This window comes from Pristiophorus japonicus, chromosome 4, assembly GCF_044704955.1.
Source record: "Pristiophorus japonicus isolate sPriJap1 chromosome 4, sPriJap1.hap1, whole genome shotgun sequence".
Classification (NCBI taxonomy): domain Eukaryota; kingdom Metazoa; phylum Chordata; class Chondrichthyes; family Pristiophoridae; genus Pristiophorus; species Pristiophorus japonicus.
The window spans coordinates 293976178-294002103 of record NC_091980.1 but is presented as its reverse complement, the minus strand read 5'-3'; the positions used below and the strand labels follow the sequence as shown (position 1 = coordinate 294002103).

The following is a 25926-nucleotide window of genomic DNA, read 5'->3' as shown; positions in this document are numbered from 1 at the left end:
CTTAGAGGGAGTGCAATGAAGGTCCACTAGACGGATTCCTGGGATGAGTGGATTGTCCTACGAGGAGAGATTGAGTAGACTAGGCCTATATTCCTTAGAGTTTAGAAGAATGAGAGGTGATCTCATGAAACATACAACATTCTTAAGGGGCTTGACAGGATAGATGCAAGGAAGATGGTTCCCCTGGCTGGAGAGTCTAGAATCAGGGGTCACAGTCTCCGAATAAAGGGTTGGCCATTTAGGACTGAGATGGAGAAATTTCTTCACTCAGAGGATGGTGAAGCTTTGGAATTTTGCACCCCAGAGGACTGTGGACTCAGTTGTTGAGTACTGAGAGAACCAAGGGATATGGGGATAGCGGAGTTGAGGTACAAGATCAGCCATGATCTTACTGAATGACGGAGCAGGCTCAAAGGGCCTACTCCTGCTCCTATGTTCTTAAGTCACTTGCCGTATTTTTCAAAGAGAATAAACTATTCATCGAGGGTTACATGGTATTTGGTCCTCTAAACCACTTCTTAAAACCTACCTCTTTGACCAAGTTTTGGTAACTTGTCCTAATATCTCCTTATGTGGCTCGGTGTCAAATAATGTTTGATAAGGCTCCTGTGAACGCCTTGGGACATTTTACTACGTTAAAAGCACTATATAAATGCAATTTTTTGTTGTATCATGTGCAACAGGGTACACTGTAGTGACAGTAAAAGCTGTAAGCTGATCTTACATTTCCACCTACATAACCTGGCCAGCGCTGAGAAAAGGACAAGAGTAAGGATGAAATAAGACAAAGTTGGGGAGTCAGAGAGAAAAGTGGGCATTTTAAAAACTGCAACAAAAAAAAATGTTTTAAATGCTGTGAAGTAAAAAGATATGAGAAGTAGAAAATAGAGGGCAGAAATTAAATTCATAAAATTGAGACCTATAAATATAAATATGATCTTCACCATTGTTCTTATCCCAGAAACCATTTTTAATTAAATCTCATATAAGCCAGCTTGATGTGAGCTCAGAATTCTATACACAGTAGGTTGCTGCTCTGTAGAAGACTATAACCAAATCTCCTACCCGTCTGAGAATAGGTAAAGAGAATAAAGATAAAGTTTCACACAGACCCTTTGTGCTGGTATCAAGGTCGCGATGCGAGTTCAGGACTCTGCTTCATGTTCTTCTCTCTGGTGCAGACTAGCATCATGCAGACTTCCGATAATGGCACAGCCGCACTGGACAAGTCAGCTCATGAATTTTTTTCTATGTTACAAATTAACTTTAAAGAAAAATGTTAAAAAACGATAGTGAAGGTACTTATAATGGTAATCACACCAATTTATTTCTTACACTAAGTAAATTTAGGGAGAACACCACAGACAGCATTGGGGAAAGGAGGAGGAACAGAGCAGAAAAAAATGTTTCTGGGGTTCTCTGGACCAATGGTCAACTTCAGGACTTAGTGAAATAAACTTCTGCCTCAGTCTAGTTGTCTTATGTGCAGATGACTGAATGCAGATTAGAGCCGTTAACTTCAGACAGGAAGCAAATTGCCACATGAGACTTTAACAGATTCTAGTCCCACAAGTAGAGACTAGAGAAGCTGGGATTGTTCTCCTTGGAGCAGAGAAGGTTTTGGAAAGATTTGATAGAGGTGTTCAAAATTATGAGGGGTTTCGATAGAGTAAATGGGGAGAAACTGTTTCCACTAGCAGGAGGGTCGTTAAACCGGGGGCACAGATTTAAGGTAATTGGCAAATGAACCAGAGGGAAGACGAGAAGAATTGTGTATTACACAGAGAGTTGTTATGATCTGGAACGTAATGCCTGAAAGGGTGGTGGGAGCAGATTCAATAATAACTTTCAAAAAGGAATTGGATAAATACATAGGGGAAAAATTTGCTGGGCTATGGGGAAAGAGCAGGGAGGGGAGTGGTTCTAATTGGATAGCTCTTTCAAAGAGCCGGCAGAGGCACAGTGGGCCCAATGGCCTCCTTCTGTGCTGTATGATGCTAAGCTGACGCTTGGTGAAACATCAGAGCTGACCAAGCAAGTTAAAACATTTGAAGATTACCAAGTCTCTGTGGCATTTCAACACAGCCACCCATCTCAACATTAGCAACAGGACAGAGATGGTCCATCGGAGCCAAGGTATGCCAACGCAGTGCGTAAACCTAATTAAAAGATAAATCATGGCTGTTACTGAGCATTTTACTTTAGCGTGAGTGCCAAACAGGGAAGGGTGTTGATACATGATCAAGTGAATGGGGGTTAGTTGGTCACTTCCACCCTCGTCAAGTCTCCAAGAAGCGGAGACACCATGCTAGATATTTCTCTTCAGATAAGAAATACTGCAAATAGTTTTTCCAGTCTTTCTTGAGGTGTGGGGAGACGCACTTTAGATTCAATTCCTTCACTGTCCCTCATATTATTTCACTTTGAAGAGTCAAAAAGCTATCACGTCATGAAAAGAAAACATTTGTACAACTCATGCTACTACTAGCACATTTTGTTCCAACACATTTGGCAGTATCCCATTACAAAGCATAAATAATGCAACTCAAGTGTTCTCTTAACGTTTGTTCTCTTTGTAATCCTCAACTAGGCTACAAGGTCACTACATTGTTTTAAGCTTGGCTGGGCCTTCTCCAGGGCAGGCCAGGTTTAGTGAGGAATTTTTTTTAATGGAAGATGGAAGACGAGCTGCAACACAAGAGGTCTCACTTAGAGTTTGATGGAAAAGGAGCTCCCACAGGAACATCCATGTTCTGCCTGTGGATTGTGGATCACATGAAATGAGCTACGGATCAGTTCTTCACTGTAATCCACCGTCCCTCCCTTCAGGTACACCAGACTGTCGGAGTCAACGACAATGCAAACTCCATCCTGTTCAAAGACCCTAATTTGTAAAGACAACCATACAATTAACAGAGTGTAAAATTAGTATATATATATATTTTTTTTAAAGATATTTCATGCCAGACTCATTTATAATTCATGCTGGAGTTAAATTAACAGTCATGAGCTCTCCTTCAGCACGTCATGTACATTTTGGGAATTCAGGCTCTCTTATGATACAATTGTGCTACAACCCAGAGTGCATCACTTGTACTGCAATGTGCCTTTTAGATTAAGCAACATTTAGACAGAGTCACTGCAGCATCAAGCTGCATTTGAGAGAGTCCCTTACTCCTCCAAGCCTCAATGCTATAAACTCAACTGCATTTGGCAGCTCCCATTTTGAATTTATTGTGATTGAAAGTGGTTCTTTTTGTAATGTGTGTTTTACCTGCTGCTATCCACAAGACTATAAAGCATAGAATCATAAAAGTTTACAGCACGGAAGGAGGCCATTTCGGGCCCATTTTGTCCGTGCCGGCCAACAAGAGGTTATCCAGTCTAATCCCACTTTTCAGCTCTTGGTCCGTAGCCCTGTAGGTTACGGCACTTCAAGTGCACATCCAAGTACTTTTTAAATGTGGTGAAGGTTTCTGCCTCTACCACCCTTTCAAGCAGTGAGTTCCATACCCCCACAAACTCTGCATGAAGAAATTTCCCCTCAATACCCCTCTAAACCTTCGACCAATTACTTTAAATTTAATCCCCCTGGTTGTTAACAATCTGCTATCCTTTGTATCCACTCTATCTAGGCCCCTCATGATTTTATACACCTCAATGAGGTCTGCCCTCAGCCTCCTCTGTTCCAAGGAAAACAAATCCAGCCTATCCAATCTGTCCCCATAGCCAAGATTCTCCACTCCCGGCAACATCCTTGTAAATCTCCTCTGTACCCTCTCCAGTGCAATCACATCCTTCCTGCAATGCAGTGACCAGAACTGTACGCAGAACTCCAGCTGTGGCCTAACTAGTGTTTTATACAGTTCAAGCATAACCACCCTGCTCATATATTCTATGCCTCAGCTAAAAAAGGCAAGCATTCCGGATGCCTTAACCACCTTACCTATCTGGCCCGACACTTTCAGGGATCTTGTTGACATAGAAACATAGAAAATAGGTGCAGGAGTAGGCCATTCGGCCCTTCGAGCCTGCACCGCCATTCAATGAGTTCATGGCTGAACATGCAACCTCAGTACCCCATTCCTGCTTTCTCGCCATACTCCTTGATCCCCCCTAGTAGTAAGGACTACATCGAACTCCCTTTTGAATATATTTAGTGAATTAGCCTCAACAACTTTTTGTGGTAGAGAATTCCACAGGTTCACCACTCTCTGGGTGAAGAAGTTTCTCCTCATCTCGGTCCTAAATGGCTTACCCCTTATCCTTAGACTGTGACCCCTGGTTCTGGACTTCCCCAACATTGGGAACATTCTTCCTGCATCTAACCTGTCTAAACCCATCAGAATTTTAAACGTTTCTATGAGATCCCCTCTCATTCTTCTGAACTCCAGTGAATACAAGCCCAGTTGATCCAGTCTTTCTTGATATGTCAGTCCCGCCATCCTGGGAATCAGTCTGGTGAACCTTCGCTGCACTCTCTCAATAGCAAGAATGTCCGTCCTCAAGTTAGGAGGCCAAAACTGTACACAATACTCCAGGTGTGGCCTCACCAAGGCCCTGTGCAACTATAGTAACACCTCCCTGCTCATGTACTCAAATCCCCTCGCTATGAAGGCCAACATGCCATTTGCTTTCTTAACCGCCATGCACTCCAAGGTCCCTTTGTTGCTCTACACTTCTCAGCGTCCTACCATTTAATGTGCATTCCCTTTCCTTGTCAGCCCTCACACTTCTCTGGATAAAATTCCATTTGCCACTGTTCTTCCCACCTGACCAGTTGATTGATATTCCCGTGCAGTCCGCAGCTTTCTTCTTCATTATCAACCACACAGCCAATTTTAGTACCATCTGCAAACTTCTTAATCATACCCCCTATATTCAAGTCTAGATCATTGATGTATATCACAAAAAGCAAGGGACCTAGTACTGAGCCCAGCAGAACCCCACTGGAAACATCCTTCCAGTCTCAAAAACACCCATCAACCATTACCCTTTGCGCAAGATGTTGCCTACTTTTTTTGGTTTGTAACAACAGAACACAGTGCACAATTCTGGTGCAGCACACACTCTAGCTGGACCTAGATAGTGACTTGAATATAAATGTGGGGGTATTTCCAGATTTCAAAACCTGGGGACAGATGGGAAAATGAGAGAAAGTGTATTCTCAGATATTCAGGATTAGAATCTGATGTTGGTTAAGAAGGATTGAAATTGGCACACTGAACCTATTTTGAACCTGGATGGCAATCTCTCATTAAACTCAATGAGCTCTAACCTTCTTTAAAAGGTAAAAACTTTGCCAAATGCCTGGTAAAATCCCAATTAAAAGGTATATCCAAGGATGGTTGTCATACACAAACGTAGTTCCTTCCTCAAAAGAATCCTAATGGGTTTCTGAGAAATTACTTACTGATTCTAAAATCACACTGACTACTTCGAATGCCTGCTGTCCTCTTTAGATGAGGACTGATAGCATCCCATCAAATATGCTATTCATGACTGATATTCAACTTACTTCGGGAGATCAGGAGAACCTGAGTGCCCAACCATCACCTGCTTCACAATCCGGCGAATAATGCCCATCTCTATGAAGGAAGCATACTTTCCAAAGGGAAAAGGTGAATGATCGATAGTACAATAAAGTTCCCAGTGGCTTATTAGGGCAGCCACATACCACACCACAGAATGGCAGACCATAGGCTAGCATCTCCGTTCCTCCACACGATCTGTGCAGTGCCTCCCGTGAAGAAGATTAGAACTAAATCAGAAAGGTGAGCAGATCAGAGTAGTTTTAGCAGGCCATAGCCTATTCTGCATGTGTGATGTCGGGTGAACTTTACTATTGAGCAACAAAGCGTGGAACACCAGTGAATAGATAATGTTTTTTTTTTTACCTGTCATCTGGTTCTATTGTTTTATCCAGTATGAATTTGTACTGGAATCCTGAGCAGCCACCTCCTTCCACTTGTACCCTCAGGAACTCATCCTTTTCCAAAATCTTCTGTAGCCGCTGTAACACAGATATAATTAAATGAACTTAAAAATGTTATAATTTATTTAGAAGCTTCATAAAGTTGCTATGAATACAGTGAGCTGTTAGAACATAGAAATCTACAGCGCAGAAGGAGGCCATTTCGGCCCATCGTGTCCGCGCCGGCCGACAAAGAGCCACACGGCCCTCGCTCAGCAGCCCTGAAGGTTACATATAAACCTATGAACAATGAACAATGGCGGAAAGATAAAGAGCATCCGGCCCAATCAGTCCCGTCCCACACTACTGCAACACCTCTTACACCGAAACATTCTACACTCCACCCCAACCGGAGCCATATGATCTCCTGGGAGAAGCAAAAAACAGATAAAAACCCAGGCTAATTGGGGGAAAAACATCTGGGAAAATTCCTCTTCGACCCATCCAGGCGATTGAAACTAGTCCAGGAGATCACCCTGGCCATATTCGATTCCCTGCAGTACTTACCATCGTACCTGCGCCAGCCAACAACAGGTTATCCAGTCTAATCCCACTTACCAGCTCTAGGTCCATAACCCTGCAGGTTATGGCACTTAAAGTGCCCATCCAAACACCTTTTAAATGTGGTGAGGGTTTCTGCATCCACCACATCTCCAGGCCATGAAATTTCTTACTAATTGACTACAGGTTATATCGCATCATGTTAAGAGTGGAAGCAAGTCTACCTCGATTCCGAGGGACTGTCTATGATGATGATATCACATCATAGTGTGGGAAATTGCTTGTGTTGTGGGTTTGGTCACTGCCTGGGACCAGGGCTAGAATCCACCACAGGCCGATGGAAAGAAAGCCACTTTCTCCTCTTTCCTCATGAAGGTTAATGAGTTTGGGAGGGGTCTCAACCAAATACAAGGCACAGCACAAAACTGCTCATAATTCTGTACTAATTGGTAAATTCACGCAGAGATACTATAAGCATGAAACGTTACACTGGTTAGGAGAGAGATGTTAGTCTATATCTGGGAGACTGATTTCCCCTACTAATTTAGCAAACAACATAGTTAGGAACTCCTTATTGGTATCCCGTTAGTATATTTAACACTCCCTATAGCAGCTCCATGTCATTTGTAACTAATAGTGGTAAACCGTACCATCTTACTCTCTTTACCTGAACACAGCTGTCACTGATGGACACAGTGTCCTGGGATGCACCAGATTTTGATTCAGTTTCTTGACCAGCTGAGAAGCACCTTCTAGTTATTCGTGAAGCTAGCAATTCCCTGTGGGCCACAAAGCGAGTTGTCTTAGCCAATAACACAGGCTGGCTCTGCAAACAAATGGACAAACACGGCACCCTATTGAAAAACATAAAAATGAAAAATGTCAGTTGGCAGAAAGGTGGGCAAACTAAGAGACAGAATGACCTGGCTTGCGCACATGAGCAAATTGGAAAAAAACTGCAATGCTTAAAAGAAAGAAGTACTTTTGGAGTGTAGTCACTGTTGTAATGTGGGAAACGCGGCAGCCAATTTGTGCACAGCAAGCTCCCACAAACAGCAATGTGATAATGACCAGATAATCTGTTTTTTTTTGTTATATTGATTGAGGGATAAATATTGGCCAGGACACCAGGGATAACTCCTCTGCTCGTCTTTGAAATAGTGCTATGGGATCTTTTATGTCCACTTGAGAGGGCAGACGGGGCCTCTGTTTAACGTCTCATCCAAAAGACGGCACCTCTGACAGTGCAGCACTCCCTCAGCAGTGAACTGGAATGTCAGCCTAGATTAGTGTGCTCAAGTCTCTGGAGTGGGTACTTGAATCCACAACCTTCTGACTCAGAGACGAGTGTGCTACCCACTGAGCCACAGCTGACACATGACACTAAAGAGCCTAGTAAGTCAAATTCCACTATGCTTTGGTCCCAATTAGAAGAATGCAATGTAAATACTTGTCAACACCGACATTAGGACTCAGGGCAGTGTCAGAGCCGCTTTTCTGAGATTGGGGCATCGCACATTGTAGGGACAGAGAAAGAAGCTACACTCTCCATCTAACTGAAAATGTACTTGATCATGCCTACTGGATGCTGAAAGTGGAAAGTGTTCTGCTCACGATTATAACAAGCACTAAAAATGACAATGGGAATTCAGACTGATTTGAAAATCTTGCTTAAACAATGAGCCATGAGAAATGAGAGATGGTCCTGAATTAACTTGTCATTAACCCCAGGATGCATCAGCAAGCTCTCTGCACATATTCATTCTGCTCCCACACCATTAGACTCTGACAGCGACACATCCTCTGATTACGTCAGCATTTCAGTATTAAGGAATTGATAGGAGCTGCATGGGATCAGTGGCTAAAGAGTTTGTTCCAACTGAGTGTGTGACCTTGATGCCTTGCTTATTTTAAATGCAAGTCAGGGGTGAAAGAGAGAAAGCCTTGCATTTGCATTCAAAGCACTTTGCAGCCAAAAAAACATTTTCAATGAGCAATCACTATTGTTTTGTTGGTAGACACTGTAGTCAATTTGCATCTGGCACAAAAGGAGGCCATTTGGCCCATTGTGTCTGTGCCGGCTGACAAAGAGCTACCCAGCCTAATCCCACTTTCCAGCTCTTGGTCAGTAGCCTTGTAGGTTACGACACTGCTAATGCATATCCAAGTACTTTTTAAATGTGATGAGGGTTTTTTGCCTCTTCCACTCTTTCAGGCAGTTAATTCCAGACTCCCATCACCCTCTGGGTGAAAAGCTCTCTCATCTCCCCTCTAATCCTTCTACCTTTAAATCTGCCCCCTGGTTACTTGACCTCTCTGCTAAGGGGAATAGGTCCCTCCTATCCACTCTATCTGGTCCCTTCATAATTTCATGCACTTCACTTAAATTCTCCCCTCAGCCTCCTCATTTTTAAAGAAAACAACCTCAGCATATCCAATCTTACCTTGAGATAAAATTCTCCAGTCCTGACAATACCCTCGTAAATCTCTGCTGTACCCTCTGTAGCGCAATCACATCTTTCCTGTAATGTGGTGACCAGACTGCACGTAGTACTCCAGCTGTGGCCTAACTAGTGTTTTATACAATTGAAGCATAACCTCCCTGCTCTTATATTTTATGACTTATATTTTTTTTTTTAGAACTTAAAGAAGGGTAACTTTGAAGGTATGAGGCATGAATTGGCTAGGATATATTGGCGAATGATACTTAAGAGGTTGACTGTGGATGGGCAATGGCAGACATTTAGAGACTGCATGGATGAACTACAACAATTGTACATTCCTGTCTGGCGTAAAAATAAAAAAGGGAAGGTGGCTCAACCGTGGCTATCAAGGGAAATCAGGGATAGTATTAAAGCCAAGGAAGTGGCATACAAATTGGCCAGAAATAGCAGCGAACCCGGGGACTGGGAGAAATTTAGAACTCAGCAGAGGAGGACAAAGGGTTTGATTAGGGCAGGGAAAATGGAGTACGAGAAGAAGCTTGCAGGGAACATTAAGGCGGATTACAAAAGTTTCTATAGGTATGTAAAGAGAAAAAGGTTAGTAAAGACAAACGTAGGTCCCCTGCAGTCAGAATCAGGGGAAGTCATAACGGGGAACAAAGAAATGGCAGACCAATTGAACAAGTACTTTGGTTCGGTATTCACTAAGGAGGACACCAACAACCTTCCGGATATAAAAGGGGTCAGAGGGTCTAGTAAGGAGGAGGAACTGAGGGAAATCTTTATTAGTCGGGAAATTGTGTTGGGGAAATTGATGGGATTGAAGGCCGTGCATCCCAGAGTACTTAAGGAGGTGGCCTTGGAAATAGCGGATGCAATGACAGTCATTTTCCAACATTCCATTGACTCTGGATCAGTTCCTATCGAGTGGAGGGTAGCCAATGTAACCCCACTTTTTAAAAAAGGAGGGAGAGAGAAAACAGGGAATTATAGACCGGTCAGCCTGACCTCAGTAGTGGGTAAAATGATGGAATCAATTATTAAGGATGTCATAGCAGCGCTTTTGGAAAGAGGTGACATGATAGGTCCAAGTCAGCATGGATTTGTGAAAGGGAAATCATGCTTGACAAATCTTCTGGAATTTTTTGAGGATGTTTCCAGTAAAGTGGACAAGGGAGAACCAGTTGGTACATTTGGACTTTCAGAAGGCTTTCGACAAGGTCCCACACAAGAGATTAATGTGCAAAGTTAAAGCACATGGGATTGGGGGTAGTGTGCTGACGTGGATTGAGAACTGGTTGTCAGACAGGAAGCAAAGAGTAGGAGTAAATGGGTACTTTTCAGAATGGCAGGCAGTGACTAGTGGGGTACCGCAAGGTTCTGTGCTGGGGCCCCAGCTGTTTACATTGTACATTAATGATTTAGACGAGGGGATTAAATGTAGTATCTCCAAATTTGCGGATGACACAAAGTTGGGTGGCAATGTGAGCTGCGAGGAGGATGCAATGAGGCTGCAGAGTGACTTGGATAGGTTAGGTGAGTGGGCAAATGCATGGCAGATGAAGTATAATGTGGATAAATGTGAGGTTATCCACTTTGGTGGTAAAAACAGAGAGACAGACTATTATCTGAATGGTGACAGATTAGGAAAAGGAGAGGTGCAACGAGACCTGGGTGTCATGGTACATCAGTCATTGAAGGTTGGCATGCAGGTACAGCAGGCGGTTAAGAAAGCAAATGGCATGTTGCCCTTCATAGCGAGGGGATTTGAGTACAGGGGCAGGGAGGTGTTGCTACAGTTGTACAGGGCCTTGGTGAGGCCACACCTGGAGTATTGTGTATAGTTTTGGTCTCCTAACTTGAGGAAGGACATTCTTGCTCTTGAGGGAGTGCAGCGAAGATTCACCAGACTGATTCCCGGGATGGTGGGACTGACCTATCAAGAAAGACTGGATCAACTGGGCTCATATTCACTGGAGTTCAGAAGAATGAGAGGGGACCTCATAGAAACTTTTAAAATTCTGACGGGTTTAGACTGGTTAGATGCAGGAAGAATGTTCCCAATATTGGGGAAGTCCAGAACCAGGGGTCACAGTCTAAGGATAAGGGGTAAACCATTTAGGACCGAGATGAGGAGAAACTTCTTCACCCAGAGAGTGGTGAACCTGTGGAATTCTCTACCACAGAATGTTGTTGAGGCCAATTCACTAAATATATTCAAAAGGGAGTTAGATGAAGTCCTTACTACTAGGGGGGATCAAGGAGTATGGCGAGAAAGCAGGAAGGGGATACTGAAGTTGCATGTTCAGCCATGAACTCATTGAATGGCGGTGCAGGCTAGAAGGGCTGAATGGCCTACTCCTGCACCTATTTTCTATGTTTCTATGACTCTGCTAATAAAGGAAAGTATCCCGTATGCCTTCTTAACCACCTTATCTACCTGGCCTGCTACCTTCAGGAATCTGTGGACTCCAAGGTCTCTCTGTTCCTCTATACTCCTCAGTATCCCACCGCGTAATGTGTATTCCCTTGCCTTGTTTGTCCTCCCCAAACACATTAACCTCACACTTCTCCGGATTGAATTCCATTTGCCACTTTTCTGCCCACCTGACCAGTCCATTGATATCTTCTTGCAGTCTACAGCTTTCTTACTATAAACCACACAGCCAATCATCTGCAAATTCTTAATCAAGCCCCCTACATTCAAGTCTAAATCATTGATATATACCATGAAAAGCAAGGGTCATAGTACTGAGCCCTGCGGAACTCCACTGGAAAACGCCTTCCAGTCACAAAAACATCGCCGACCATTACCCTTTACTTCCTGCCACTGAGTCAATTAATGTGTTTTGCAGTGCTGTTTGAAAGATAAATGTTGGCCAGGATATGAAGAGAATTTCCCTGCTCGTTTTCCAAATAGTGCCATAGAATATTTTATATCCACGTCAAGAAGCAGGTGGGTCTCATCTGATAGACAATGTAGCACGGCCTCAACACTACACTGAAATATCAGGCTTGATTATGGTGAAGTACAATTAGGTGACAGGGTCCCACAGGCTAAACAAATCTGTGATATACAACCACCCTATATCAGGAACATGATTAATTTACAATCACTTCCTGTCTATTTAAAAAGTTCCTGTAACATAACTCTTTACAGAATCAATTTGTGATGTACCCCTTAAGGTACCCTAAAAAAGGAAAGTTAAAATGAAACTGGTCAACAGGTATTTACTAGATCCCTTTAGAAACCTTATGGATTCAAAAGAGAAAGTACTACAAGTTTTACGAAAGGCTTGGACTCGGTCCCTTTATAATGCACGGATCCTCAGAATTTACAGACATGCAATGAGTGAGTGGTGGTGGGGGGGGAGGGGGGGGAAAGAGGAAGAGAGCGATTGCTAAACGGAATCATTAGGGACCAAAAAATGGGCGAGAAATAAGCAACTTTAAAAATTAAAAATCAAGGACTCTGGCGGGACAAGAGTTACTTCTGCTCCCCTTTAACACAGTGCTCCATGACAGTTGCTTTGTGTTTCACTATCAGCACTGTTCAGTACATTCTGTTTTGTGTTTTATAGTACACAGCAATATTTCAAACTCCCAAAAAGCAAAGCTTAACTGAAACCTGAAGGTAAATTCTGAAACATATGGCCTTGCAACCAACATCACCAAAACAAGCGATCTGGACACTATTACACTGCAATTTGTGGGAGCTTGCTGTGTACAATATGGCTGCCGCATTTTCTACATTACAACAGTGACTACAACCTCAGAAAGTACTTCGTTGGCAGTAAAGCACTTTGGGATGCCCCAATGTTGTGACGGCGCAATATAAATGCAAGTCCTTTCTTTATTTACATAGAATTTCTGTGCCCCTTCCTGTCCATCCCCAGTCTTTGGTCTTTGGAAATAAAGATTATGCTGCATTGTAGTCCGAATCCTGAAACAAACCAAACGTGTTAAAATGCAGAATTTTGCTGCTTTAATAATGCAAATAATTGTGTAGTCAGCCATATGTTAACATCCCACATTCATATCATGCATCTGTGGTGTCTACTTTGAAATACTCTTTCCATATTAAGCAATTGCCTCCTAGATTATTACAACTACAAAACAAACATCATTGTTACCAGAGATCTTTTGATCCTCTATTTCATTTCCCTCCTCTATACCAGAGCTACTCTGAATTAGGTTATGGCTGCATTCTATGGCAGCTGGACCCAAGCACTACTTTCCAGCAGAGTCTGTATAGATGTAACCTAGATCACTAGAGTTACTCTGGATAGGAGAGCAGAAATGCAGAATCTTCAGCAGGAAGAACTACTTTCTACAAGGCAGAATAATATAAGTTTGTTGAAATTACACAGATGAAAATACTCTTCCTTCTTCCCTATTAAACTATATTCTCATTTATAAACCTATTGACACTTTTTCCTTTAACGCTGTAGAACTTTTATATGATCCCTAATGCTGCTCCTTCAGATCAATGACCCGCTTCACCCAGTCTACTTATTTGCTGATGATTCCATTCTATATTCAGTTACTTCCTCCAGAGTGCTCTCATTCGGTCCTCTCTAATAGCTGAATCAGCAGCATGTGCCCAGAGCAGATGGTCCAAGAATGTCCCGAATTTGTCTTTGGGCCTCATCTTAATAACCGGCACTCCCTAAGGGATCAATTTGGGCTGTCTGTCTCTCTGGCAGTGACAAGTGTGAGGATGGGGAGAAGGAGAATGGCAGAACGTGATCGCAGGCAGCCAGCAGTGCTGTGGAGCAGGGGGTGGTGGGGTGTATAATATTCCTTGCTCCTCCCCAGCACCACATTAAAAATAATTACTGGCTTTTTTTTTCCCTGTGGCCATCAGCGGTCCCTAGAGAGACCACTGGCTCAGCTGCTGGAGAACTGGAAGAACTAGTTGGAACGTGCATATTTAAATTGGGCCAATGCTGGTCGCCAGGGATGTCTATAAGAAACAGTGCAGGCTCGAAGGGCCGAATGGCCTACTCCTGCACCTATTTTCTATGTTTCTATATCGTGGTGGCCATACTGACAGCTCAGATTGGTCCCAGGATCTCACACCCAAAAATTGGTATACACAGCGAGCATTTGATTCCCCAAAGAAACAGGTGCACACATATAAATTTCTCCCCACTACATCTCCATGTCCCACAATAGGGCAATGAAAATCTTGTGTGTCTTCCAGTTAAATTTCAGACAGTTTTTCCACAAGTGCAACCAATTGCTTCTTAATCATTGATGACTCTATCCTAAGTCCTTTCTTTGATTCAAAGGGCTGAATGGCCTACCCCAGCTCCTATTTCTTGTGCTCATTTATTACCGTCTTGTGTCCCTGCTCATCTCAAATAGAACTCTCACATTTCCAATGCAAATATGGCTGATTTCCCCTTCACCAGTATCATTTTTTTTCCTTCAGCAACTCTTTTAAAATGCTAAATCTGCCCAAGACTTGAGTATATAAAGTCAATTCTAATTGTTCCCTCATACACCTCAGAAAGAAAGACTCTGAGGCATCCTGAGGGCGCCTTTCACAACCTCCGGGTGTACCAAAGTGCTTTACAGCCAATATAATACTGTTGAAGTGTATTCACAGTTGTAGTGTAGGAAACATTATGGTCAGGATACCAGATAAAGAATGTACGTTGATCCCACTAGCCTCTGACCACTGTCATTCTCTCCAATTTAAAATCAACATTGCTCAGTGCTTCACTGGACTTTTTTCTCTTGTCCCTTTAACTCAAAATAAGCCATCCTGCGCTTTTCTTGCTACCTAATTTGAGTGCTGAAATCCAGATTTAAGATCACCTCATTCATTTTATTTCTTCTTGGATGTGGATGCATGGCATGCAGGCCAGACATTAGTGATAGGACATTTGTGAATCAATTGGATTTCTCATCAATCTGGCAGCTTTCATGGTCATTTCTGATGCTAGCCCACATATGACCAGATTTATTGAATTCAATTTCACAATTTGCTGATGCGGTGGATTTTAACTTGTGACCTCTGTATCACAATCGCTAGGCTATGGCAAGCCTTACTCTAACTCAATTTCCCCAAGAACTCAAAATTGTGGAACTGTTTATCTCCCTTTCTGTCCTCCCAGTGTTAAAAATTTTAAAATGTAAGTTTGGCATCTGTTGGTCATCACCTCTTAATTTATACTGCCTTTCTCCTATTTATTTTATCCTTGGTAGTGTTCTATGCTATGGGCATTTCGCCTTGGTTTCTCAGCTAAAAAAAAAAGAAGTGCTGACTAATAAGAGGTGGCAGAAATACTGGAGTTTCAAACCTTTAGCTTAATGAAAATGCACTCAAGTATAAATCCACGGTTAGCTGGTTCACAGTGCAATGTCCTACAGCTTTTGGTACTGAAAGTATTAAGTGTTTAAATTTCTCCACTCTTAAAAAAAATTAGTCTACAGATTTCTTATAGATCACTGTACATACTACATTCCACACTCTGTCTGTGAAACAGTCCCAGTTGAAGGCTACATTTTGCAGACTGCTGGGTTAGCATTGAGTTAAGCAGTATAAGAAAGTGACACAACAATCAACTAAGAATTGAATTCGATGGAATGTAATAATAAGAATGGATTTCCACATACACCCCAACCCACACAGAAATACAATAGTACACTTAGGTTACAAAGTGGTTTCATTTTCCACTTTACAACAATACTAAAGTTATGGAGTCGTGGACAGACCTCCACTGAAGGGGGCATTCTCATACGGTTTGGAGTTTTGACAGTATATGGGAATATAACCCGTGTGATGTCAAATCTGCTTTAAACAGTGCTCAAGTGGTCCTTTGGATCTCTTGAGAACTTATCTGGAATCAATTTAAATGTAAATGTAAACTGTGTGTAAGGATGAATGCAAGTACGGATTCAAGTGTAAAGTCTTCTCCTGTGCAGAACTCCAGTTGAAATTTTGCAGTATAAACAAGGTGTTGCCTGTTTGGAATAATAGTTTCAATATAAATGCAACCCAAGAGAGGAGTGTGTGTATTTTTTTAATTTTCATGCAAGTATTTGGAGTTTTTAAAATATCTTAGCCTTTTTGACTCTCTCGTGCTGTAGATAGTTCTTTAAATAACCAAGCCACAAAGCTTCCAGTAACTGCAATGTTGAGCAAGTGGGCAAACTGAAGTAAAAGTTCAAGTCCAGGTTCTGCACTAGCAATGTGAAGGCCGAGCGATAAAACAAGGCCAAATGATAAAACAAGGCCAAATGATAAAACAAGGCCAAATGATGTGAATGAGTGCCAAGGAGGTCAGTTCAATGGCTGTTGTTCAGAATAAGCAAACGATATTTGGGTTGTGCCCATTCATGTGGAACGCAGCATATTTCTTCAGTTCCAGTAATATTGTGTGGCTTGCTTCAGCAGTTGATATAGTTAGATTTTAGCAACTATATGCCAATATCAATTTGTTCTCAACATACTTATATACTATATTTTAAATGAAGAGCTTGTAATGTTAGCTACTTTTAAAAACGTGACAAGAAACCCAAGTTCACAGTGCAAGACTCCATGTTGGTTTAAAAATTACATTTTTCACACATCTCACTTGTAAAAATAAACATATTAAAATGGATTTACAATCAGCCTCACTTATTTTACATTATATATATAATTTCTAACATTTCCCAGTATGGTTTTATTTTAATGAAAAACTACTGTCAAAGCTGTGACTTTCTGCAGCAAGCAGGCACAATCAATAGTGACAGAGGTGGTCACACACAAGACTAGTCACACTGGCAGTTGCATCAAGTTTGCCATTGGCAATACCGCAACACTACGACTCGTCCGCAACTGTGGAACAAAATCAATTTGATCTTAAGCTTCAATTCAGATGATGTATGAAATGATTTGATCAAATAAAGTGCAAGTTCCACACTGGTTTGATAACAAGTGCATACGAATTGGGATCTGAAAACCTGGCTTGCTTCTCTTTTACCAATGATGAAAGCTCACTGAAAATGTTAATAACTAATATCTCTGAGATAAAACAGAGAAAAGGTGCGGAGGGCAATCATTTTTTAAAAATTGGCTCTGGATTTCCAATGTCCAGATAAAGATATTTCCAATGTCCACCAAAAAAAGAGCAATCTCAAATTGGAGCCCATTCCTAATGTCAGCCTTTCAAAGAATCATAGAAATTTACGGCACGGAAGGAGGCCATTTCGGCCCATTGTGTCCGTGCCGGCCGACCAAGAGCTATCCAGCCTAATCCCACTTTCCAACTCTTGGTCCGTAGCCTTGTAGGTTACGGCACTTTAAGTGCATATCCAGGTACTTTTAAAAATGTGGTGAGGGTTTCTGCCTCTACCACCCTTTCAGGTAGCGAGTTCCCTCCAAGTGAAAAAATGTCCTGTCTAAACCTCCCACCAAGTACTTTAAATCTGTGCCTCTGGTTGTTGACCCCTCTGCTAAGGGAAACAGGTCCTTCCTATCCACCCTATCTAGGCCCTTCATAATTTTATAGACTTCAATTAGGTCTCCCCTCAGGCTCCTCTGTTCCAAAGAAAACAAACAGTCACAGCCTACTCAGTCTTTCCTCATAGCTAAAATGTATCTAAAGAAGAGAACGGCCAGTGTTTTTATTCTGTCACTTCAGAGCTGATGGAGAGGTAGCTGTCCCAGTGATGCAGGCTCGTCCACAAGAGTCCTCTGTGAACATGACCTGTTTGGAGGGCGCTGATCCGACTTAACTATAAATGACAAGCAAGAGGCTTTTCACAGTTACCGTTGCTCACCTTCTCCAGCAAAGCTCAACAGCAGCTGACAGCAGGCCTTTCCTCACCAGCCCGGCTGCTGTCATCTTGCCCCTGGGTAACCAAGGCGACCCCTAACCTCAACCCCTTCCCAAAAAAGCAACCCAACGACAGCCACCGGAAGTACCGCCCCGCAACCGCCTCTCCATTGGCGCAAACGCACGCCGGGTTTTTTTTTAAAAGCGGCGATCTCCATTGGGTACTGCGCACGCCCGTCACAACCGCCGCGTTATCCCGCCTCCTCTGTGGGTGCAGTGGGCAGCGGGTCTGAGGGACGACAGTGATTGGATTGCGCCGGGGAGCGGCGCGGTTTGATTGGCTTTTTCTCCTGTCAATTAAAGTAGAGGATTGGCGGCGGGAGCCAGTTACGCACGCCGTGAAGCGAAGACCGTAACTGCACGACCTTGGGCAAATGAGCGGAGCATTTAAAAAAAAAAGCATTTTTAATACTTATTTTTTTTCTTTTTAAATAGCGATTGTATAGGATATAAATTTAAATATTCAAAAGTATTCCAGTCAATGTTCGCTCATGTTGAGGCGGTTCCGGCCGCGCCACGAGCACAGGACGAGGGCAGCGAGTGAAACAAAATGGAGCCCGCGGAGCAGGAGCGAGTCAATGGTGCCGCTGTTCTCCAGCCTCCTCCTCCCCTCCTCCCTCTCTGCTTTAGGATGGGCGGGCTATCACCCCATCAGTCCTCCCGCCCACCCTATGGGCCCGCCCAGGGGTGGGTTGGAGCTCGGGTGAAGCCGGGAATTGGGCTTCTTAAGCCGCCCCGACTCGAGCCCTCCGCTGCTTAGCTTCTCCCCCTGTCAGCCCGGGATGATGGCGATGGAGACGGTGCGGTGCGGGCTGCTGGCCGCCCTCCTGGCCCTGGGGGCTCTGTGTGGAGCCCAGCCGGTGAAGTTTAAGGACTGCGGTGAGTGAAAGGATTCCCCCCCCTTTTGAAATAAAATAACTTGTGGAAAGAAGCTGCTATTCTGTGAATCACGGTTCTTCTGAGATCCTTCAAGCCTCTAAAGGAAAGCGCTGGCATTTTATGAAGCGCCTGTCACCAGCTCAGGATGTCCCAAAGCGAAAGTGCTTCAACTGAGCCAACTCTGGCACCTATCTCCATTATGATTTTTATAATGCATTTGATTCTCTTCTGCTAAAGGTTAGAGTTAATATTTTCCGTGATTTATTTTTGAAATGGAGTAACTTTCTGCTAAAATCAGAATTTATCTGTAGTATGCCACCTTTTGAAAGCCACCTTTTTAAAGAGCATCTGTCTACATGCAGGTACTGGGGGTTTGGGGGCACGAGATGTGAAGTAGAAATAATGATTGGCAAAATCTCTACAAAGTTTTAAAGTCTTGGGCTCTTATTGTCTTGAACAGTGTCTTCATTGAATGTCAGTTTTAGCGTTCCATCAAACTGTTTGATGGGGCTGGTGCATCAAGTGCCCATTAGCTCTCCCTAGAGAATTAATATTTCTTTGCAGAGTTTTATTTTTTTGGAGATTTTTGTGGGTTACTGCCAAATTTCAGAAAAGTTTCTGATGGGACTCGAATATCAAACAAACTCTTAGCTTCCAGAAACCCTGTATAACTAAAGATCTGAAAAGTGGGTGGGTTAACACTTTAATTCAAAGTTTTCACTTTTTTGTTTTGGCTTTTTCTGAGTCCCACCTGAAACTTTTCTGTAATTTGGCAGTAACCCACAAAAAGTTCCAAACAAATAAAATCCTGCAAGGAAATATTAATTCTCTCGGGAGAGCTAATGGACACTTGATGCAATAGCCCCATCAAACTGCTTGCTTATAATGAAATACTAAAACTGACATTCAATGAAGACACTGTTCAAGACAATAAGAGCCCAAGATTTTAAAACGTTGTAGAGATTTTGCCAATCATTATTTCTACTTCACATCTCGTCCCCCAGTACCTGCATGTATACAGATACTCTTTTTCAAAAGGTGGCATACTACAGAGATAAATTCTGATTTTAGCAGAAAGCTAAACTCTTACTATATTTCAAAAATAAATCACAGAAATATTAACTCTACCCTTTTTAGCAGAAGAGAATCAAATGCATTATAAAAATCATAGGTTGCTGACTTGGCTCAATTGAAGCACTTTTGCTTTGGGACATCCTGAGCTGGTGACAGGCACTTCATAAATGAGAAATTGCAAGCTCTCCCCTTGTTTAAAACCACTGTGATTATTGCTGTGCTGGTTATGCTTCTGTTACTAACTAACCCATTATAATGTCTTGAGGTTTAGTTCCTGTAGTACAGTCTTGTGCCTGTCACACTGCATATCATTGAGCTGCACGCATGAAAAATTCAAACTCCTAAAAATGAACTGTTAACAACTTAAATATTTTTTCCTCTTTCTATTTTCCCCCCCCCCCCCCCCCCCCCCAAAAAAAATAGGACCTGTGAAGTCAAAGTTGTCGTCTTCTGTTTTGAGAGGCTTATGTTATGGCTCCTGGTACCAGAAAGCTCTACACTAGTAGATGCCCACAAACAACCTTGTGCAAGTTCCAGGTTGTCCTGTGTCTGAAGAATTTATGCTTGGCTTTCGTACACTGGCCGGTGCGGACACGATGGGCCAAAATTACCTCCTTCCGTGCTATAAATTTCTGATTGCCACATCTTCTCTCTGATGAGAGCTGGCAGAAATCTTTGTTTTGATGAAAATATGCACAGTTAGCAGACCATAGAGCAACTTTTCCCCCTCCTGTGCTTGTACATTTAAAAAGAAACTTTATATTTAGATCAGACTTCTTGATCACCCAAACAAGAATGGGCTGCTAGTCATGGGTCATCTGGTTAAAATATAGTCAGTAGCCCTTAAATATTGGTGATTTAAAATCTTGTGCTTGTTTGTGTTCACAATTTGGTGAGTGGTATGGTCCCTGTAAGCAATATCCACAGATGTTACTCAGGTGGATTTGTAAAAGAACATGCCATTTTCAGTCTTTCATTCCACCTGCAGAGGACTCCTAGAAGTACCTGCGCTAACGGGACCTTGTCTAGAACCTCAACACTTGGAAAATTTCATGTAGCTTCTTATGAGGTTTGCTCGAGATTGCTACTGTACAAGTGGACTCAAGTTATGTGGAACTGACTTGCTGTGCGGTGGGGGTGAAAGGAGAGGGGATGGTGTTCACTGACAGGTCTAATTGCTTTCAGAAATAGCCTATTAAAACAAATTGAACTGCTATTTTCTCTCATCTGTGCTTTACCTTTTATGCAGTAATCCATACATTCATGCATCAAACTTCTTTCATCTGTGCAACTGTCTGAGTTCTGTGATGACAACTGTCCCTTGTATTACAGGATCTGCAGCTGGAAAAATTATTATAGTGGATATCACCCCCTGCCCCTCTCTGCCATGTGTACTTCGCAAAGGACAATCCTATGCTGTGAATGTTACCTTTTCCAGCAGTAAGTGTCTTGATTTTAAAATGCAAAGCTTAAAAAGAATAAACCTTTCCACACAGTCTACTAGTTCTTGTCTTGTTGGGACATTTATTTAAAAAAGGCATTTTTCTCAAATATGTACAACAACTTGTATTTATATAATACCTTTAACATAGTAAAACATTCCAAGGTGCTTCACAGGAATTTTATGAGACACAAAATTTGACACCGAGTCACCATAAGGAGAAATTTGGACCAAAAGCTCAGAGGTAGGCTTTAAGGGGCATCTTAAAAGGAGGAAAGAGAGGCGGAGAGGTTTAGGCAGGAAATTCCAGACCTTGGGGCCTAGGCAACAGAAGGCACGGCCATCAATGGTTGAGCGATTTTATAATTTGGGATACCTCGCAGATTAATAAATATTTAAATTGTTTTCACCCTGAAGCACCTTGGGATGCCTTTTGTACATTAAATGGACAATGCAAGTTATTTATAAATGTTAAATCTGAAATTATTCTGGAAATGCACCTGCGTATTCAGCTTTCTTTTGCAAGAAAATAAATGTATCTTCCTACTGAGCATGTAGGATGAATATTGGGTGCAAAAATAAATGTGTTCCTAAATGGATGAGGATGTATGAAGGGAAATGTAGCAAACCAAACTACAAATCCTGTAGAAAAAAGTGAGGAAAACTATTGGAAAGTTCAGGAACCTCCATCAGACAGAACTGGAAAAGCAAAATGGTTATCGGAGGAAAATTGGAGAAGCCACTAGTAGCATACAACTCGGTATAAGGTTCTAAAAGTATGATTGGATGTCCTAGTCTGGTTCAAAAGGCTCAACCAGTAAATCCCAATGGATGGTATATACTAAGTGTAGTAAGAAAGACTGGATGAAAAGGAGAAAGATTTAATTTGCATCTAGCTGTCATTGACCTGAGTGCTTGAGCAATATTTAAAAAATGCTTTTTGGTTAATATAACTAAGCAACAGCTAGGAAATACAAGAGAAGGTCTGGGTGACCGTTTCCTATTGTCTATATTTTGTGCTTTCCCCTTAAACACTCAAGTGGCAGAGAATGGAATTATAGGTGTGACCCTGTGTTCTGCTCTCTGCCTGTAACTTTTTTAATGTGATGTCCTTAGTCTTGAGTAAATGAGAGCTAACTGTTGTAATTTGTCCTTCTTCAGAAACATCAAGTCAAACAAGTTTGGCTGCAGTTCATGGTATCGTGAGTGGAATTCCAATTCCATTTAATATTCCCAACGACGATGGTTGTAAATCTGGAATTCAGTGCCCCATCCGGAACAATCAGAACTACCACTACATCAATTCCTTACCGGTAAAAATGGAATACCCATCGGTAAGTGTCATCCTAACAACATGCCTTGTACCTAATCATTCTGTTTGGTCTACAAGTTATTTATCTCTGCTATCCATTCCAACCAGCATGAATGAGTGTTTTAACCAACTGACTAAGTTTGTTTCCAAAGACACTCCGAATGCAGGTTGGTGTATCACTGCAGCCTAGCCAGTGGAATGTTGTATAATGGATTTTCTTTTTGAGGTATCTGCAACCTTCTGTGAACTACAGGAACCTTTGCCATTTTCAGCTTGCTGTAGTATATTTAATTCAGAAGCCTACTGTCTAGCATCCAAATACTGTGGCTAATCCAACAAAGCTGTGCTTTGAGTATCACTTCTACTGCTGCCTTGACAGGACTTCCATATTGGTGGTGCACATTTTGATGTGCTGTATTTCTCTCTTGGACACCTGTCTGAGCTGGATAGAAACGGCAAACCCACACTGCTGTAACAACTGACTCCCTAGACCATCCTGCCCTCAGACTAGTGCGAAAGAGAGCTGTAGTTCTGAGCTCACCTCCCTGCAGGTGCAGAAAAATCTCTGGTAAGCTTTAGATGGCCCACTTGTTCTTGATATGAGAAAACTGTATTATTGGTGGCACAACTGAGTAGTTGTGTGACCAATAAAATGGAAAGCTCCAATAGGTAATATTGCTTTAAATATGTCAGCTTAACTAGTCTTTGCCATTTGTTCTCAAATTGAGGAGCTGTTATGGAATGTGATATTGGGAGGGGAGGGATGGTGGGCAGACTCTTGCCTTTCTTGGGCTGGCCTTTTGCTTTCAAACTGGATTTGTAGGTATGTAATCTGTCACAGTAGAAAACTCTGGGAATACTTCAAGTGGAAAATTTGTTTAGTTGTAATATATAGTATAGACCTAAAGTTCTTGCACATAACAAGTGTAGCGTCCTTGGATACTCTTTGCCACGAGTGCCTGCTGGCTGTCTTCTCTCCATTAATCAGTTAATACTTGTTATCTGGTGGTACTTACTCTTGCATCTGCAAATAAATTACTTTCAGCATGGCTTGAATTTAGTATACCTGGTCAATTTTGGAAAATGTAGGTTCTAATCCACCAATGCCGGACTAATAACTTTTCCAACCCACTGGCCCAACAGAAGTAAAACACAAAACCATGGGCAGGAATGCACTTTGTTTAAAAGCCACAAGTGGACTGTTCTGATTCAGGAACCAGGGATTTGCAAGCCAAATAACTGGCGCTTGTAGTTTGGACACCCCAGATCAACTATCACTCTGGTATAGTGCTGGACAGCAGATAAATGGTGACTTGAATAGCAGTGACTGAATCGGTATAATTTGTTAACTATATACTTTTAGGATTGGAATGAAATGGTGATTTTTAACGTTATTAATTGAACTAGTGCTTTGAGAGATGTGCACATGTGATGCACTTTTTGATGACTTAATGTGTGTGTGGTTTTATAAAACCTTTCTGACTTCTATCATTTCCCCTTCCCCAGATTAAATTGGTGGTTGAATGGGAGCTGAAGGACGAAAATGACAAAGACATCTTCTGCTGGAGGATCCCTGTCCAGATTTCCAGCTAAACTAGATCACTGTTACCAGCTATCATAATAGTACTCAAAATGCATTTTATCAACTGTGTAACCAGATAGTGGTTTCTAGATACTGTATATTCAAGAGGAGAAATTCAGCCAAACATAAGCAAATGTGGAACTCATTCATATTACAAATGATTTTTTTGCACTAATTTTGTAAGTTTTGAAAATGGATTTCTAGACTGATCTGTCCTAGCCTTAACACTGGTTTTGTAAACTAACCTGAGTGAATCAATAAAGATGTGAATTACAGTTGTCTTTTTTTTTAAATCCAGGGTTCTGTAGGAATTGAGCTGTTTCAGTAACCATTTAAAGATGTGCTTGCACTACAGAGGAGATTTACGAGGATGTTGCAAGGACTGGAGAATTTTAGCTATGTGGATAGGCTGGAGTTGTTTTCATTGGAACAGAGGAGGCTGAGGGGAGATTTATTTGAGGTGTATGAGGGGCTAGATAGAGTGGATCGGAAGTACCTATTCCCCTTTGCAGAGAGGTCAATAACCATGGGGAATAGATTTAAAGTAATTGGTAGAGGGGAGTTGAGAACTTTTTTCACGCAGGGGGTGGTGGGGGTCTGGAACTCACTGGTTGAAAGGATGGCAGAAGCAGAAACCCTCATTACGTTTAAAAAGTACTTGGATATGCACTTGAAGTGCCGTAACTTACAGACCAAGAGCTGGAAAGAGGAATTAGGCAGGATAACTCTTTTTCGGCCGGGACACATACAATGGGCTGAAAGACTTCCATCTGCCGTAAATTTCTATGAAACCATTGTGATTCTTTGTAAACTAAGGGATGTGCCTGTTTAATGCCTACTAGTTATATATGCTTGCAATGTGATCCTGTATCCAGTTGAGCTACCTTTGTTCTCGTTATGGAACTGGGTACTGGAGAACCTACCAGAGGAACCACGCTCTGCTAACTGGTCTGGCTGCTTGCCTACCCTGGCTGCTTGCCTACCCTAACTGCTTTCAACTTTTTAGATACCAGCAATTAGGTCAACAGCCAATAAACCTGTAAATTTCAAATTTTTTTTTTAAAGAAACCTTTAATAAATCAAATTAAAATTTTGTTACCATTTGTGATGATGCACTCCTTCCTCTCGCAGAAGACCGCGAGCGTACCGGTGGACACAGCGTGCTCCATCTCCAGGGACACCCTGGCGCGAATGTAACCACGGAAGAGAGGCAGGCAGTCTGGCTGAATGACTGCCTGGACCTGTTAATGGCCACCTTGACCAAGCCTGGGAGGAGGCCCTCTGACCTGCCTGCTCCCCTCTGCATCAGGTGCCCAAAGATCAGGAGTGTGGGACTGAAGTGCAGCCAGAAATCGAGGAGCAGCCCTTTCAAATAGAGAGGGGCTGTAATCTCACAACCTACATAAACATGGAATACGGAACCCCCCCGGCCCAATCTTATGTTTTTTTTGTCTCCAATGGCAGCTGTTCAGTAGTCTGCCATTAATACCCTATCTAGACTAACCTTTTTCTAACTTCTGCCATTACCATTTCAATTCGGCCCATCATACCTTTTTGTCTCTAATCTCTCCTGCCGTCCACCCTGTCAGACCTTTCCTTTTGTTCTTTCTTTCCCTCCCCCTTTCGGTGCTCCTTTTCGAACATTCGCCAGTTCTGACCAAGGGTTGCCGACTCTCTTTTTCTTTCCACTGTTGCTGCCTGACCCGGAGATTTCCAGCACTTTCTGTTTTTATTTATTTCAGGTTCCAGCATCTGCAATCTTTCCATTTACCAAGCTACTTTTGTAGCTGTTAATTTTTGCTCAACTGCTCAGCTTTTTGCCTTGTCCACAATAAGAAATTTGCTATCTCCTTTGCTTGGTCTCTAGTTCGTCCCTGATCTTTGC

The 25926-nt window shown here is 42.3% G+C and overlaps 2 protein-coding genes across 3 annotated transcripts; one reads left to right on the top strand and one right to left on the bottom strand.

Annotated features, from left to right (window-relative positions):
- Positions 1-1298: 1298 nt before the first annotated feature.
- LOC139263464 (iron-sulfur cluster assembly 2 homolog, mitochondrial-like) lies at positions 1299-17810 on the bottom strand. 2 transcript variants are annotated; one of them, XM_070879589.1, is made up of 4 exons: positions 17698-17810; positions 7143-7329; positions 5898-6013; positions 1299-2884 (listed from the first exon to the last, which is right to left on the bottom strand). In XM_070879589.1, exons 1-4 carry the CDS (start codon positions 17760-17762, stop codon positions 2710-2712), a joined length of 543 nt encoding a protein of 180 aa, XP_070735690.1. In that variant the 5' UTR covers positions 17763-17810; the 3' UTR covers positions 1299-2709. The 2 variants fall into 2 exon arrangements, with proteins under 2 accessions (XP_070735690.1, XP_070735691.1); XM_070879590.1 differs by having other exon boundaries at positions 7143-7254.
- Positions 17811-18434: 624 nt separating this feature from the next.
- LOC139263463 (NPC intracellular cholesterol transporter 2-like) lies at positions 18435-24316 on the top strand. Its single transcript, XM_070879588.1, has 4 exons — positions 18435-18632; positions 21039-21146; positions 22309-22481; positions 23966-24316. Exons 1-4 carry the CDS (start codon positions 18536-18538, stop codon positions 24050-24052), a joined length of 465 nt encoding a protein of 154 aa, XP_070735689.1. The 5' UTR covers positions 18435-18535; the 3' UTR covers positions 24053-24316.
- The last annotated feature ends 1610 nt before the right edge of the window (positions 24317-25926 follow it).